At 40.7% G+C, this 17697-nt stretch overlaps 1 protein-coding gene across 1 annotated transcript; it reads left to right on the forward strand.

Annotated features, from left to right (window-relative positions):
- The first annotated feature begins 2708 nt into the window (after positions 1–2708).
- On the forward strand, positions 2709–16882 carry LOC142492455 (taste receptor type 2 member 40-like). Its single transcript, XM_075595090.1, has 3 exons — positions 2709–3427; positions 7381–7576; positions 16700–16882. The coding sequence occupies exons 1-3, from the start codon at positions 2709–2711 to the stop codon at positions 16880–16882; spliced, it is 1098 nt and encodes a 365-aa protein (XP_075451205.1).
- Positions 16883–17697: the final 815 nt, after the last annotated feature.

Consider the following 17697-nt stretch of genomic DNA (forward strand, 5'->3'; position numbering starts at 1 on the left):
TCATAACAAAATTATAATGTAACAAAAGTTGTACAAGGGCAATCAAATGAGCAAAACCGGTTAATGAAAAAAGGATTGCAATAAAAAGTTAGATCAACCCTAAAAAGTACCTTAATAACAAAAAAAAAATATAGGACCCATTCAGCGTAACATGAGCAGGCAAATGTTTGGAGATAAGGAAAAGGCAGTGGTATTATTTATTTGCCTCTGTATTTGCTAGGGAAGAATCAATTGCAATAGTAGTGGAGGAAGGCACGACCTCTATATTAACAAACAATTGGTTAACTGAGGAAGAAGTTCATAGGCGGCTTGATAAAATGAAAGTAAATAAGGCACCTGGCCCCGATGGCATACATCCAAGAGTTCTTAAGGAGTTAAGTTCAGTAATAAGTGAAAAAAGGAAAAATGTGTAAGAAGAGCGCGAATGCTTAGATAATAATTAGTGACAAATTACTAAAAATACTTACAAAAAAACCCCCTTAAATAAAGGACTAAGCAGCCTGATATAAATGACCCACACAGATATAAACACAATCACAAAAAACACAAAATAACGGCGCCTAGATTAAAATCACCTGAGTGACTAGCCCTAGAGAGTCCAGCCCTCACAGTCCAAGTAAATCCAAGGATGGCTTGCTTGATGACTCAACATGTGGGGATAAAAAAGACAAATCATAGTGCAAGATAATGTAGAAAATTCAGCGCTTGTGCTGCAGGTGTGTAGAATGTTGGAAATGTAAATCCCCTTGCAGCATGTGTGCGGAGCGTCTCCCCAGTAGGCTCCAGAAGCAGGGTGACCCCCAGAATGGGGGGCACCTTGGATGAAAAGAAAAAAATGCACACAGTGCGCGCCAGGGATTAGTAATAGTAAAATATTTATTAATAAAAAGTGACCGAGGGGATCCAACCCCACCTCAGTACATATGCGTTGCAGAACTAAGTTCGGTTACGGAGAACCCAAACCCTATGGTTGATTACTACTACCTAGTAAAACTAAGTTCATCAAACGCATAACACACAATGAACAATAAAAATAATAAAAAGACAGTGTTCAGGATAACTACATCTAAAATAGACTATAGTATAGTTAAACAGCTGTCTATAAGCTGACAGGTGGAGACGGAGACTTACACTAAAGCCAAGGACGGTTGCCACGGCAAACGTATAAGGATCTGGATCACGTCACCGCAGAGATCTAAACACCGCTGGAGCTTCCTGCAAACGCCGTCTCAGCCTGTCAGAACACGCGCAGAGTGACCTGTCGTGACCTCTACACGTTTCGCACTACGTAGTGCGAAATCATAGTGCAACACTGTAATAATGAAACAAACAAACACTGACAACACACAACACATAAAAACAAAATAGCTACAATAAAAACTGATACATTTAATGAAAAATGATTGATGTGATAACAATAAACTTAAAATAAGAAATACACTGATAGAAGATCACTTCCGGAGGGTCTAAAACTGAAATCCTACTCACGAAATATGAACAGTAAGAGAGCATGTAGCAGCACCAGCTGCAACGGAGCCTCCGAGTGAGAACCGATGGAGAAGTATCACAGGGCGTCTGCAGACATCAACCGCTGGCACCGCGTGACCCCGCTGGCACACTCACAGACCCGCTGCTGCCGTCGCCGCTGGATGACGCAAAGCAAATGAGTTGTGACTCAGATTCCCTGATACATCCTTCGCATATAGCGCTGCAGTGGAAAGTCTCTCCAAAAGTCTTAGGAACTCATATGGTGGCAAAATAGAAGCAATAGAGCCAAACTATAACTAGACCACAACCACACAAGTGATTAGCTCAATGTAAACTACCACCCTACGCGTTTCATGACACTAGGTCACTTCGTCAGCATACTCTAAGTACAAATATAGGATAAAGTATCTGTCGTCTAAATTTAGCATAGGTTGAACTTGATGGACGTGTGTCTTTTTTCAATCTCATCTACTATAACGATGTAACAATGATTGAGCAATTGTTCAGTGGAGTTAACATTTAAACAGAGGAGTGAGTTGACGGAGGAGTGATGTAAGTTATTGGTTGGAAAATCAAGAGATGCCCTAACTTTTTGACATGAGCCCAAGGATGTACCTTTTTTATATCTATGAATGAAAAAAATATGGCAGCCAGTGAAGATATTTACTTGAAAGCAAACAAATAAAGAGTGATGGCTGTGGTTGTAATAAATCTTTAAAAATACCTAATGCTAACTCAAGTGTAACATACACCTCATGCAAAACCTCCAATGCACAATTGATGGAATTTTAGATTTGCATCATAATCAAACTAACTCGCAGAATGTGCGTGGGTAATGTAAATAACAAGGCTTTGTAGCTCTATATAACCGTGAGGGCAGCTTAAGTGGGAACCAAAGTCTGTCTGTCTCAGCCACTGACGGTATCTTGTGTCAGAGTTTCAGAATTAGTGATTTGTGAAGAACAATCAAGGTCAAAGGCAAGACAATGGATTTCCCTCTGCGTATGTGTTTCTTAGTCGTGCTGTGGATTGAGTTCATCTTGGGGATTACAATAAATTCATTTATCGTGGCAACAACTTGCATGGAATGGATGACATTTAAGCGCCTGGGTACCGGTGACAAAATCTTGGTGTGTCTGGGGTTGTCCAGATTTCTTTACCAATGGGGTATTATGTTGCATAATATATTTCGCATACATTTACCTGTGCTATATTCGCAGATGTATTTTTTTGTCATTTTTTTGGTTGTAAGAATGTTTCTGAAATTCTCCAGTCTCTGGTTTGCCACTGTGCTCTGTGTATACTACTGCGTTAAAATCACAAACTACAACCATTCCTCATTCATCTATGTGAAAGTCCGGATCAACAAAATAGTCACATGGTTACTTCTGGCATCTCTGCTGACTTCTCTGGCTTCCAGTCTCCCCTTCGGCTGGTTTATTTTGACCTTGAACGGCAGCAATTCAACAAACAGCCTCTTAAAAAACAGCACTGTGCAAGATATTATTGTGGTGCAAAATCATACCAACCAGGACATTTTGCACGGCTTAGGATCTTCGCTGCCATTCCTCATATTTTGTGTTGCAACTTTTCTTTTAGTTAGATCGCTTTGGCTGCACACCAGACAGATGAGAAGCAGCTTGGACACTCACTTCAGAGTAGTAAAAAGTATGGTCTTCTTCCTTTTCCTAAATATCATTTTTTTCAGTAGCATGAATGTGATATTTTCGGAGGTGCTGCCAGTAGGAAACCCTTGGTTTGTGTTCCTCTTAATTTTGACTTTTGCCTATCCGTTTCTGCACTCTGCGGTTCTGATCTTCTACAATAAGAAGCTCAAACAGACATTTCTAGATATATGCCACAGAGCTGTGAAGTTTACTCAAAAACAGAGAATTCCTGTCAAATCCAGCACAGATTTCACAACTGGAACGTCCACATGGTAAATATCTAGATTGTTAAACAATATGTCAATTTTACTGACCAAAAAATTATGTCAGTCTTATCGGACGAAAGAAATAATGGGTATTTGCCAGATAACATTCAATTCAAAGTGGCACACTGGGTGTTAAATATTTCTTACATTGATATGTTATTTTTTTTAAAAAAATTATGTACTTAACACTGCTTAGGGGGCAATGAAAACAAGAAAGAAAGAAGAGAGGCACAGTTAGAATGGCAAAGCAAACACAAACATACATTTAAAGAAGGTGAATAATTAATCTCCAACCCATTTACTGCCAGATGGGTCATTAATTGATTGGGGTTATTTCATAAAAGCTAAATAATGCCGATCAAGGCACTATCACATGGAGGTTTCTGTGTTATACTGCCCTGATCAGCACTATTGCAGTTTAATGAATAGTCCCCATTGTCTTTTTCATAGAGATCACATACCTAATTATATACTATTAAGCTTTTTCTTCTGATTTTAGAAATTCAGAGTATTAATATGCAATATGTTTTGCCCTAACAAATAGAAAATATATTGCATAGGTGAACGATTTTATTGTTTTGCATTGCAGATATGTGTTGCTAATTGGATTTTCAATGGTAAAATACCAAACTAGCCCCTCATTATTTGGTCACTTTTTGATTTACAAACCCAATAAATAAGTGGTAAGCTCATACAATGCATTCAAAGGGTCACTCTATCCACGGACCAACAGTACGTATGGGCTTAATTGGTTAAATGGAGGGGATTGACACCTTTTAAAAAAAAATACAGTCAACTGTGCGTATTGTTAAAAAAAACTTAAGCATCCAGTGTAGCCACAGTAAACAAATGCTTTGGAGGGCTTTAATCCTCTTTATCTCTTTTAGGTAGGAAAAAATACCCCATTCATGCGATCTTCATCATAATATAATAATATTTGCACATAAATACATGGTTTAAACACAGTAAGAAAAAATGTTGAATGGAATAAGAATGGATAACAATAAGCTGTATTGCACATACAGATTTATGAAACCATGTGAATGGTAGACGTGAATAAGGGAACAGATTGGACCCTTAAATAGTGTGTGAGCAACTATCACAATAAGGTTGTAGCTGCCTACACAATCAATAACCACAAGGAGATTATTGACTCCTAATGCAGCACTTAATTTCTATCACATATACTGTATAAAAATGTATTCTGGAAAAATCACAGCCAGTGTGAAACGTGCATCGGGTCGGTGTGTGAATAGAGTCAGATTAAGAACTTGCTTTTGGAAGACATTTATGAAACATACTGATGTGATAGAACACAGAGGATAAAGGACTATTACAACCATGATAGTTGGGACAGTCCTATCCAATCATTTGTGTGCATATCTTTCTCTCTGCTATTACTATGTGTCTTGTATACATATTTTTGTATACAGTGCATGTGATGGGAATTAAAAGCTGGATTACGGGTCAATACAGTATATCAGTGTGGTATTTATGGTGTAAAAGTAAAAGTCCTATAAAGTATACACACAAAGTGAGTCTTGCTCAGTTGAGTGTATAGCTACCTGTGATTTGCTGGCCTAGTTTTAGCCCTTTGTGGCTACAATACAAAGTTTCATTTTTAAATCAACATGCATGTTTCTTAGAAAACATAATCAATTACAATGCTGTTATACAGATACAGATATCTTCTGGGTATAGCAGTACACACTGTACAGTATATATGTATATATCCTTCTTTTACAGAAGCAGCTGGTATGCAGTGTACAGCCTGGAGAGCAGCACCTTGCAGTTGAGTGACTGAAAGCTGATTAGATACAAGAAGTTCCTCCCCAGTGGATCCCTCCATTCTCCATCTCATTATGCTCTTTCTTACAGACTCATTTGCTCTGTCAGCGTATTGCATGTAGCCCCATTATTTGTTCACACTTAAACTAATCCTAACTCATTCACAGGTGTAGTTCATCTTGAGACCGCGGAAACCTACATTTGTTCTCTTACTTTCAGGACGTCTGTGAGAGGCGGCACTGTACAATCACTGGATTGTCTATCACCAATTTTCAATAATATTTGATATTTTGTTTTATTTATGCAATAAAAATTAGTTACCCCTAGGGTGGCTGTATAATTTATAGGAAGTTTGTCATTATTAGTGATTGTGAAAACTTTTAAACTGTGTGGAAAGCAAAGAACGTGATTTAACATTTCAACACACCGGCTTTCATGACTTTTAATGAGAACAGTAAATTCCCATTTGGGGCAAATTCATTGTAATAATAATAATTACCCAATAATTGTACCCAGAAGAGGCAGATCACAGTTGAGTTGAATAGAAGTTTTCTGCAATAAGCCGCTTTTCAGTATATTGAATTATCTCCTTTGTTTTATAATTTAATGACCTAGGTTTATTGTTTAATAAAGATAAATTCAACCATATTTGATTCCAACGTTATTGGCAGCAGCTTGAAACTGAAATGCTGTATTTTTAATCACACAGTATCCCGGTTATGATGACTAGAACAAATGAGTATTACTTATCAAGCAAATACTGTATTTATGCGTCTGTGTGTGTGTGTGTCTGTGTGTGTGTCTGTCTTGTTATACTGTTACAGGATTCAGTACCAACTTTAGCAGAGTATTAGGAATCTCAAACTAATTGGGGGGGAGGAGGGAGTTAATGTAGAATCCTTTTAGGTTTAACGCATTAGAACAGATAGGTCAAGATTGGGTCGGGAAGTTAAGGGAAAATTTCTATACATAAAAGCCTGCAAAGGCATAAGAGGCTGCAGAGGTCTCCCGCACCAGAACCAAAAGAAGGATGGAGAAGTGTAGAGATGTGCCTAGCATGATGTTGGATTGAAGATCCTCAGTGACCCCCTCTCCCCCACCCACATACCCCTCTTCCCCAGTGTGTCTTTCCCCCCCTGTACATGTTGGATGTGTGATTGGTGGTTGCGTCTTGTCATTTCAGACAGATATGGACAAGCTACAGAGCGTATAGAGTGTTTTATAATTTGTGCAAAAATGTCTGTATCTTTTGAAAATTCAATAAAATATAAAGTTAAAAAAAAGAAAAGATAGGTCAAAGTAAATAGCATAGTTCTGTAAAATAACATAGCAGTCCTTAATCTCAGGTATATGAAAGGGAGTTCAGGCTCTCCCCCATACAGGTGCTCTGCAACCTGTTTCCCACACAGATTGAGAGCAGAGAGAGCAGGAAGTCAGCTGCCTGCCTTTTAAACCTCCCCTTTCCCATCAGCTAGCAGCCCTATACGCTAGGGTGTGTTTTTTTCTGGTTTGCTAGAGTGAGAGAGTTTTTAACCTCTTATATACTCTCAAACAGGGAGATAAAAATGTAACTGTGGAACTTTTCTGCTATCATTCTATTCATTTAGATCTTCTTCGCATCCAATATAAAATGCATCCCCTTTTACCTCTTTGCCCCAAACTGGCACGTGGTGCTGAGGTGGGGACCTGAGTTCTTTGTGGCTCTCGATATGCCACATGTGGCTCACAGTCAGAGGGTGGGGAATAAGTACACAATTGGTATGGTACAACTGCTTTTATGAAATCCTTACCCAGTTCTAAAGACCTCGTAATCCTCAGCAAAGGATAACTATACTCATCATACAACATACATATATTCTAACATTTAATAAAACGCAGTGCAGGTGTGTGTCCGTGTCAGTTAAGAGTGGACCCGCCAATCCTGGGTATATGGACCTATATAATGGTGCCAGCACACAGTGGGAGCGCTTACTGTACTTAAAGTGTTGCAGGTATGCACTTCACAAAGATGCTTCAGTACCACTTTAACTGCTGCCATTGAAGGTCCCCTCCGATGATCAACTCTCTGTGCACTTTCCAGCGCACATCTGATGGGCCTTGCTGCACCAGGTACTGCTCTCCCTCCAGTGGATGTTCTGCTCTCCTTTCAGTGAATCTTAGCTCTCTCTCAGTGGGACTCATACTGGCCCCGGATCACACTTGATCGAACTTGAAGGCATTAATGCTCATGCAGATCTGACTCACGTGTCTAAGGCTTGTCTCCCCCTTAGTCCCACCTCTTCCACAGCCTTTGTCATTGGCAGCTATTATGTCTATCACCAGTCACATGTCCATAGCACACTAGAGAGGAACTTGCCAGGGGGTAATGTGAGTGTGTTGCTTGCATCACACAGGTTGTTGGAAAAAAGTATAAACATCCATACATTGTGTTTATATACAGTTGCATTTCAGTGTACACTACAAAACTGATATACCATAAACATACACTATGTAACTATGTAACACCAAAATATTAAAGTAGTTACAAGGTAACAAAAAATGTCATTTAATGGCTTAAAGAAGTCACGGCAGCATCCAACGTTTTGGTGCAGACCTGAAGAAGCCACTGGCAGTTCTTTCCATGCTGAGAATACTGTGGGACCATCCTGACGGTCTTAACCATCTCTTACGGCCTCTACGCAGAATATGCAGAAACATAGACAAACAGCCCCAATGCCGGTGCAACAGGATACCTTGAAGGGATTTATAGATTTATCAATATGAATAGTCTTGGTGAGTCAAGAGAAGATGTTGATTGTTGGGAATTTTATAACTTCTTAAATCCAGTAATCTGGTATACTCCTTGAAAGGAAAATCCGTTATTCCTTCACCCACGCTTCAGAACCGAGAGGAACCTTTCCTCTGCCAGGTACACTGAAGCCTTGTGACTGGATACACCTTCTGCACCGTTTGCAGCAGACTCCCCCGGAGAAGTTTTTCACGCCCTGCCACTGTTATCTCCGATTTTTGATGAACCTTATCAGGCCTAGGAGACGAACAAAATGAAACGTAACGCACGCCAGGTTTCAAATCCTTTGTCTCAATTTATTACTCATAGGGTAATGATTTTTATACAGAAAAAAAAGAGATATTGGTTAGAGGCGTAACATAGGCGTGTCATAGGCGTGACATAGGCGTATACTAGGTGTGTCTTGGGCGTAGCTTTGATTAGAGGCGTGATTTAGGGGCAGGACATATTAGTGGCGTGACTTTTGAGACGTGTCCCTTTTCAATACAAGCAATGTTCTGAATACATAGCTTATTCATTGTCTGTTATCAAAAGAGACCTTGAGTCTTAGCAACTTTATTTCACTACCTTGCTTCTTGCAGAGAACCATTCTATTATATTCTACTAAAACACCAGGAAATTGACCTCACAAAAGTATCTAGTAATATCCTGACCAGAAAGAAAGGAAATGCAATTTAGCAGAAACTGAGTGCATTTATGAATTATATTTCAGCAAAGGCTGACTACAGAATCTTAACTAGTTATGACCAGACAAAATGGAAGCTTAACATGAGTGCAGACGCTGGCCTGACATACTGGTCCTAACAATCCCTCCTTTTTGTTCTCTAAAAGAACAAATACCCTTACTAGGTACGCTTCTCTATGACTATGGCCTTATGGGGACCAATAGTATCATAGACTCTGTTCATGGCCACATATGAATTATTAGTTGCATACATGGCGTGAGATGAAACTGAAGGTTTCCTTGAGACAAATGAAAGCATTGCACACTTAGCACAGTGAAAAATAACAAAAATTGCTGCGATTATACTAATCACTACAATAAAACCATAGAGAATTTTCATACCCAATTCTCCGATCCAACTAGTGAGTCCTGACATCCAATTTAAGCTAAGGCCTGAGGATTCTTTACGCATCCTTGCCTGAATTTCCTGTAACTTATCCATATCTTTATGAATAGCGCCAGACTCGTCTTCAATATAGGCACAGCACTTCTGTCCTACAAGTTTACAAACACCTCCTTGTGAGGCTAGCAGATAATCAAGAGCCATTCTATTCTGTAATAATACTGTTCGGATCTGCTCTTGTTCATTAGTCAGACGGATAATAGCATCACTTGTCTGATTAAGAGCATCATTAATATTTACCATAACATCACTCAATTTTAGAACAGAGATCCACAACACCTACACTAGGTATAAAAACCCCAACTGCAATGCGGGTTGAACTAATGGTCCTGGTCAGATCTTTTCGATTTCTCAGCTTCCCTTGGGGTAACGTGTCAGATACATAGAAAGTGGTAAGAATGAAACCCAGATAACAAAGGGCAGTGTGATTGCATGGTACAATCTTAGTGGCCCACATGCCACACAACCAATAGAGAGATATATATATCATTAAATATGTCTATAGATTAGAACAGGGGGGCGCAAACTTTTTTCCCTGCGCCCCCCTGACGGCTGTCCCCTCGCTCCCGCGCCCCCCCCAACCCCAACTTACCCGCGCTCCGGCGTAATGACGTCACGTTGCCATAGCAACGTGACGTCACATGACCTCGCAGCGTCATTTTGACGCCGCGTTGCCATGGCGACGCCGGGAGGAAGCCGCCGGAGCCACGGGTAAGTATGGTTTACAGAGGCCCTGCAGCTCCCCCGGCACTTAATTTAAGTGCCTTCGGGAAGCGCGCGGGGCCTCTGTAAGCCCCGCGCCCCCCGTCGGCAGTCTCGCGCCCCCCCTGGGGGTCGCGCCCCACAGATTGCGCACCGCTGGATTAGAATATGTCACATAATCTAAGGGTCAGCTATTTGTGAGAATTGGTGTGGGCTAATTTCTGCTAAGAGCGACTGCACAAACATTCTTCTTGCATACATCTTTCATACTGCATTTACTCAGAATGGCAAAACGGACCAAGATGGCTGCTTTGGTCACAATGGCTGACGTGATCCTTTCCTTGAGGTTGACTCACTTCCCTTTGTGACCTCCCACCTTCCTCATATCCAGTCTTCTCAGTCCCCCATATCCTTAAGAGACAGTCTATTTAAAGAACAGAACAGTTAACCATTTCATAGTCCTGATGGACCAAGATGTCCAAGTTGTGCATAACTGCATTCCTTTCTTTTCCGGCCATTATATCAGCCCAGTTGATTTCTTCTTTGGTCTCTTCTTCTGGGGGACTGGCGACATCATCACCGCAGAGAGGCATAGCGTCGGTGGGGGTTGCAACGCACTTCTGGATCAGAGTTTTGCTGTACTTAATACATAGAGAGCAATGAGTAGGACAAACACACACATACAAAAACATTCGCTAGCTTCGCTCAAAGCAAATCAATCCAACCACCAAGTCCCCATGGTCCCTAAATCCTGGATAAAATACATAACATTGCGCTTTAACTAGGGCGCATACATGCCCCTCCTTTTGAGGCTAAAATATAGTCTAGAGCTATTTTTATTCTGCGGGGTCATTAATTTAAACTAAACCTATTCTTGGTTAAGTGAGTAAATGTCTGTGGCTGTATGATTTAGGATATCCCTGTAAACCTGTCATACAGTAACCCAACTCCTACATTTGGGAATAAATTCCTTGAAACTTATTCTTCCCATAGACTACTTTTTAGCACTTGTGTATTGGGTTCATTTCTTCTGTTTCTTACTCTACCTGTGAGCAATTAACATAACCGTGTGTTTGACTGATAAAGCATTCTCCCACCAGGATATCATTCTGCAGGGAGATTCTATTAACCTAGAAATCCAAACAAAATAAACAAAGTTAAACAAATAATACCTTATACTATTTTGTCATCCTTATGGGACGCCACTTACACAAACATAATGGAGCATACATTGTAACTGAAAAATAATAAAAACCTGTAAAAATAAAAAGTTCAAAGTTCGTGTGTTGAGGCCTGGACATTTTTGCCTATAACCTTTCTCCCTTGATTAGTGGTCAGAGAGTATTGTGTCCATCAAAACACTTATTTGCAGGTGCTATGTCTTTGTCTTTATTAGCTGTTTGTGCTTAGACTGGCACTATTTTGACGTGCGTGATGTGTATCCATGATGATAAGAAATTTTTACTGCAATGCTGGTGATGAGTAGCATTTAAATGGCCTTTTCATCTGGGATGAAGAGCGTGCTTGCGTAGAAAATGCTTGACCATTAACCCGTCTTGCGTAGGTGCACTTTCAGCTTTAACCTGTGCCTAGAAAGACTCAAAAATATATATTAGTTGCATGCAATACTTATTAATTGTTTTATTACCAATAACATGGTCCTTAATTCGTTACTTTGAACTACTGATGGTCATAACTCATCCCATAAGTGTCTCATAGGGAGAGAATTTATACCTAGAAATAAATTCTTGTATTAATATTGTTACTACTATTATTAGCATCCACAATATTAAACAGAGATATTCCCTATTAACGCTCCTCAAATTTTAAACTAAGCAACCAATATGGACTTTACTTTGCTACAATCCAAGTTCCTAAAACTTGGTACCTCAGCCTTTGCCAAACCAATTGCTTCCATAATCAATTCTATCCTGTCTGCAGGCCATATCCCTAAGACCTGAAAAACTGCTAGAGTTGTCCCAATCTTCAAAAATGGGGACAAAAACACTGTCTCAAACTACAAATCAATCTCTCTTCTCCCAATACACACTTACTCTCATTCATACCTAACTGCCATCTGCCATTTTCTCTGATACAAATGATGTCAACCTTTTAAGTCATTTAATACTAACTAACCTTAAAACTCGCCCCACAAGTCAAGCATCCCAACAGCCTGCACTCATGACTATTGTCCCACACCCACAGTCACTCCTGGCTTTCACTTCAAACACTCCACTGTAACTATTCTGCTAAAAAAAATGTGCAATGCCCTGTATATAATATATACCCTGCTCAACCATGCAACTATATATCCCCTGTCCTTTAACTCTATTTCCAGGACATACCCAAAAACAAATAAATGGTTACAAAATTATAAATTTGGCACATATCATATATCCCTCAACATAGGGACGGCTTGCTACCTGCTTTGCTGTGACATCTGCAAAGGTATTATTATTTACCAGGGGCCTGTCAGCTCTTGGAGTTAACATTGTTATAAAAATTCTGAACCTGCTGTGCATTGTGTATCATTTACAACATATCAAGTTCTTGACCCTCTATAGGGATTTCAGAAAGACCTTCAATAACCTATGTATGTATCTCCCCTCTTTTGTTCATATATTATCTATATATGTGAACAAAAATACAAAAATAGTTATGAAAACAGGTTGCTTGATATATAGCAAAATTAAACTGGTAAATAGATTTGTATGTGTAGTGACTATAAAAATATTTACTGCTTGTGTTAAAAGAAAAAGCCTGCAGTAGGTCTTTTAACAAATGTGGCATTTACAATATAAGAAAAAATCCTGAAATCCTGAACAAAAGATTTCCTTTTAAAATAGACAAATAATTTTGAACTCTTTGCAAAGTGCTGAGCACACGGCCAGCATTAACTTTAAAAGACACTCTGACTTTAAAAAGAAAAAATAATAATTTTCAAAGCGCTTTTTTTTTCTTTCTGGGAAAACAGCCAGAAATTTCACAGTACAGATAACGGGTTTCGCTGTCTAATTCATATTAACTGCTGGATTAATCCTCACGCAGGGGATTCTAACGTTAGTTTAATGTTAAATATGAAGCTTTCCACGCTGTCCTAAAACTGCATTTTGTATGGTCTTTCAAAGATTAAATAACGGGAATATTTTAAATTACTTATAAACACCAAGTCTATGCCAACAAGAGCATGCAACATTCTTTCATTCATTCACCTGAATGCCTTCTGCAAGAAATCTCATATTCCTGCAAACTTCCATCAATACAATTGCTATCCCGTTTTAACTATGCCCTCTTTTAAGCTAAACAAAATATCTTCAAACATGCAACAGTTATACCATGACTAAATAAACAGCAAGCTTGACCCTACCTGTCTTGTATGTCTTCTACACTGCTTATTTAACGGAGACAATTCTCGCTAAAATAACTGACCTCCATGCTGCTAAAGGCAGATATCATCACACTCCGCTCACACCACGGACACCCTCCTTTTGAAGTGCTATGTACATTGATGGCGTTATATACATATATAATGCAATATATTAATTCAAACAGTGCTTATGAGCTCTTACCAGCATTTTAAACAAAAACATCTTAATCCTGTAGAAATAAAATTGAAATGTGTTATCTTACTGCTTTACGGAAAAGAAGACAGTTCTACATTACCTTGTTCTCATGATTAAACTGCTTAAGCACAGCTAGTTAATTTTAATGTGAATGCTTCGCATTCTTTAAACTGTAAGAGAGAGGCTGTGCCCCTCCTTTTATTAAGATAGAAATACCGCAAACGAAAAGAAATGTGTCCGGTTTAAAAAGTATCCGCCTGGCCAGGACGAATAAACCTTTCAAACTATAACCAGGGACTGAGCTGAATATACTCCCCTTCCGTTGTGAGGTATTTCTCCCTTATTCGGTGTACAGGTACACCCTTTTTTTTTTTAAAACCTTTTAAAATTTAGATTTCATCATGAGCAACTAATATTCATATTTTTTGTACAGATGTTAATCAGCATGACTTTCACACAAGAAATCATTCAGGAAAAAATTCATCAGGGTTACAAACAAACTCAGTAGCAGTGTTTTTTTTTTTTTTTTTTTTTTTTTACAGAGACTTTCACTCTGAGCCCCCTCCGGCAAAGCAGCACTTCCCTGCTTCTGACTCTGATATGGGCACTCTCTCTGCCAATGACCAGTATTACCACAGTTAAAACAGGCACCATTATTCTGAGCTATTCTCCCTGATTGATTTCTGGGACCAGCATAAGATCTCCGTCTATTCTGCCCTCTGCCTTGTAAATACATTGCCTTATTTTCATGCCGAGAACAACCTTCTGCATATTCGACAAAACGGGTCACAATAATACTAGCTGTCTGAGCAACAAATTCCTCAGGAATCCGACCAGATTTACACTCGCATTTAAAAATTTGTACATTCCTAGGCTTCCGTCCAGAGTCATTCTTACTCATGCAAGCACCCATTAGTGGCTTAAAGAAAAACAGCTTAATTATGACAAATAATTGCAATATTTATACTTACACAATATACAATGGTCGTTCAGCTAGATCAGAGATAACAGTCCAGTCGTGCACAGAATTTACTGGACTCTTACCAAAAATTCTGTTTAAAAGGGCCTATCCCAATTCTTCAGTCACAATTTAGGTCTATTAAATTCCCAGAGGGGGTGAAGCATCATATATAAAAATTTACATATATACTCACAACCTCTGTGAACTTCCCACCAGTCACATGTCCATAGCACACTAGAGAGGAACTTGCCAGGGGGTAATGTGAGTGTGTTGCTTGCATCACACAGGTTGTTGGAAAAAAGTATAAACATCCATACATTGTGTTTATATACAGTTGCATTTCAGTGTACACTACAAAACTGATATACCATAAACATACACTATGTAACTATGTAACACCAAAATATTAAAGTAGTTACAAGGTAACAAAAAATGTCATTTAATGGCTTAAAGAAGTCACGGCAGCATCCAACGTTTTGGTGCAGACCTGAAGAAGCCACTGGCAGTTCTTTCCATGCTGAGAATACTGTGGGACCATCCTGACGGTCTTAACCATCTCTTACGGCCTCTACGCAGAATATGCAGAAACATACACAAACAGCCCCAATGCCGGTGCAACAGGATATCTTGAAGGGATTTATAGATTTATCAATATGAATAGTCTTGGTGAGTCAAGAGAAGATGTTGATTGTTGGGAATTTTATAACTTCTTAAATCCAGTAATCTGGTATACTCCTTGAAAGGAAAATCCGTTATTCCTTCACCCACGCTTCAGAACCGAGAGGAACCTTTCCTCTGCCAGGTACACTGAAGCCTTGTGACTGGATACACCTTCTGCACCGTTTGCAGCAGACTCCCCCGGAGAAGTTTTTCACGCCCTGCCACTGTTATCTCCGATTTTTGATGAACCTTATCAGGCCTAGGAGACGAACAAAATGAAACGTAACGCACGCCAGGTTTCAAATCCTTTGTCTCAATTTATTAATCATAGGGTAATGATTTTTATACAGAAAAAAAAGATATTGGTTAGAGGCGTAACATAGGCGTGTCATAGGCGTGACATAGGCGTATACTAGGTGTGTCTTGGGCGTAGCTTTGATTAGAGGCGTGATTTAGGGGCAGGACATATTAGTGGCGTGACTTTTGAGACGTGTCCCTTTTCAATACAAGCAATGTTCTGAATACATAGCTTATTCATTGTCTGTTATCAAAAGAGACCTTGAGTCTTAGCAACTTTATTTCACTACCTTGCTTCTTGCAGAGAACCATTCTATTATATTCTACTAAAACACCAGGAAATTGACCTCACAAAAGTATCTAGTAATATCCTGACCAGAAAGAAAGGAAATGCAATTTAGCAGAATCTGAGTGCATTTATGAATTATATTTCAGCAAAGGCTGACTACAGAATCTTAACTAGTTATGACCAGACAAAATGGAAGCTTAACATGAGTGCAGACTCTGGCCTGACATACTGGTCCTAACACTCCTATAGCTGGGCCCCTTCCCCTCCCTTACATCTGATGTGGGAGGCTACGGCTGCAAGTGGTCAGGGAGAGTGCTCCAGTGTTATGGAGCTCCGCGGCGGATGCCTAGGCAGGGTGCTGCCATTGTAGATAGCCGTGCATGCGCAGAAGCAACTCGTGCATGTACAGAAGTGTCTTGAGGTGCGGCGCTATTTGAGAGAGGTACACATGCGCAGGGTGAGTGTAGTAGCGGCAGCAATCCATCTTCTACATGCTCTTCAGGGGAACTACAGGGTCCCCTTGGGCGGCCCGATCACGCGGCACAGCACAACCAATAGGCTGACGGATTCACAGTGAGGAAAAAGTGGAGTTTGGACGAAGGAGCACGTGCTGGCAGTTGGATCCAGGAGGTAGAAGGGGAAGGTAGGGTCTGGGTGTCAGTGGATCCTAGACTGGGTCCCATGCAAAGACATGCGGGCTCCATGATCAACATAGGATTCCCGAGGGTATCTTTTCCCAGTCCGGAACTTGCCCCGGTATGCTTCTGGGGTCAGGGCGTACTGTGTGAGCTACATACTTTGGATACGGCATCCACGCGTGGAATACCCTGCACAGTTCGCTTGGCTTTACCGGACAACAAGGGACGCAATCGCAGCACCATGTCCCGTCGTGGGACCCTGTATCTGTGACACTACGTCTCAAAGTCATTTAAAAATGCGTTGATCTCGTCCGTGCCATCCACGAACTTGCTGAAGCTGTGGTGGTCCACCCGGGTAATATCCTGTTCCCCGTTGACAAGGTGGGAGTGGGGGGCTTTTCCGTGCACTGCGGCAAGCATCTGTATACACTCCGCTGCTGTAGCCCTTTCTCCCCATGCGGCCAGGAAAGCTGTGAGCCCAGGGGTGGCAAGTCCAGCAGCCGCAGCGACTACCTCCTCTGCACCCTCTGGTGCCAAGCCACCATTATTCAGGTGGTCACTTGCTCACTCCCCATGTCCTTGTGGGTCCAGAGCTGGATTGACCTCCTGCACTCCGTGCTGAGTGGTGTCTGCTGCCACAGCAGCTAAGGGGCCAGGCCCCTACAATGGAGCCAGTCTGGCTTCATGACTCTCCAAGTCCTCCTCCAGTTGCACCTTTGACCGACCGTCTGTCGGTAGTCCATAGCCTTCACATCGTTCCACGACTCGAGCTCGGTCCCAGGATCGGAACCGTCCGGATCGGTGACTCATGATGAGACTGCTAGCACAGGTATATGGGCAAAGGGAAAGTTGTACTATCTAGTGCTCTTGTGAAGCGTGTGTAAGTTGCCATTTGTCTGGGGAGCTCGCAATCAACAAGTTTCCCCCACTACTGTATGTTACTGAATCCCGCAGGAGACTATACCATAGGCTCAATCAGCGTCCCACTGCTCCCACAAGTAAATAATCCTGTCACGGTAGACCAGGTCTTACCAACACATTAATACCGGGATTCTGGATTGAGCACAACAAGGAGGGCAAAATAAATTGTAATTTATTTATTTTCAGACAAACACACAAATCTTCACAATTACACTGGATAAAACACTTACTGGGATGGGGATACGAAATCAAATGTCCACGGAACAAATGACTTAACAACAAAGTCTCTGGACACCCCTGCACGCATGCAAGTGGGTGCGCGATTTGAGCCGTGTGACAGTCCTTGGCTAGGGGCACAACTTGCCTCCCCTATAACTCCGCCAAAAGGAATAATTTCGTAAAGTCCTTACAGGATTCGTTCAAGAATCCCCAGCTCAAACGAATTCTGGAAGAGGGGTGCAATTCTTCGTTGCGGTGTAGTTAACCCCTCACACTCTGGAACAACTGACGCTGTACTTGGACGTTTCTTAGATGAAATCAGG

Source organism: Ascaphus truei, chromosome 4 (genome assembly GCF_040206685.1).
Source record: "Ascaphus truei isolate aAscTru1 chromosome 4, aAscTru1.hap1, whole genome shotgun sequence".
In the NCBI taxonomy this organism is placed as follows: domain Eukaryota; kingdom Metazoa; phylum Chordata; class Amphibia; order Anura; family Ascaphidae; genus Ascaphus; species Ascaphus truei.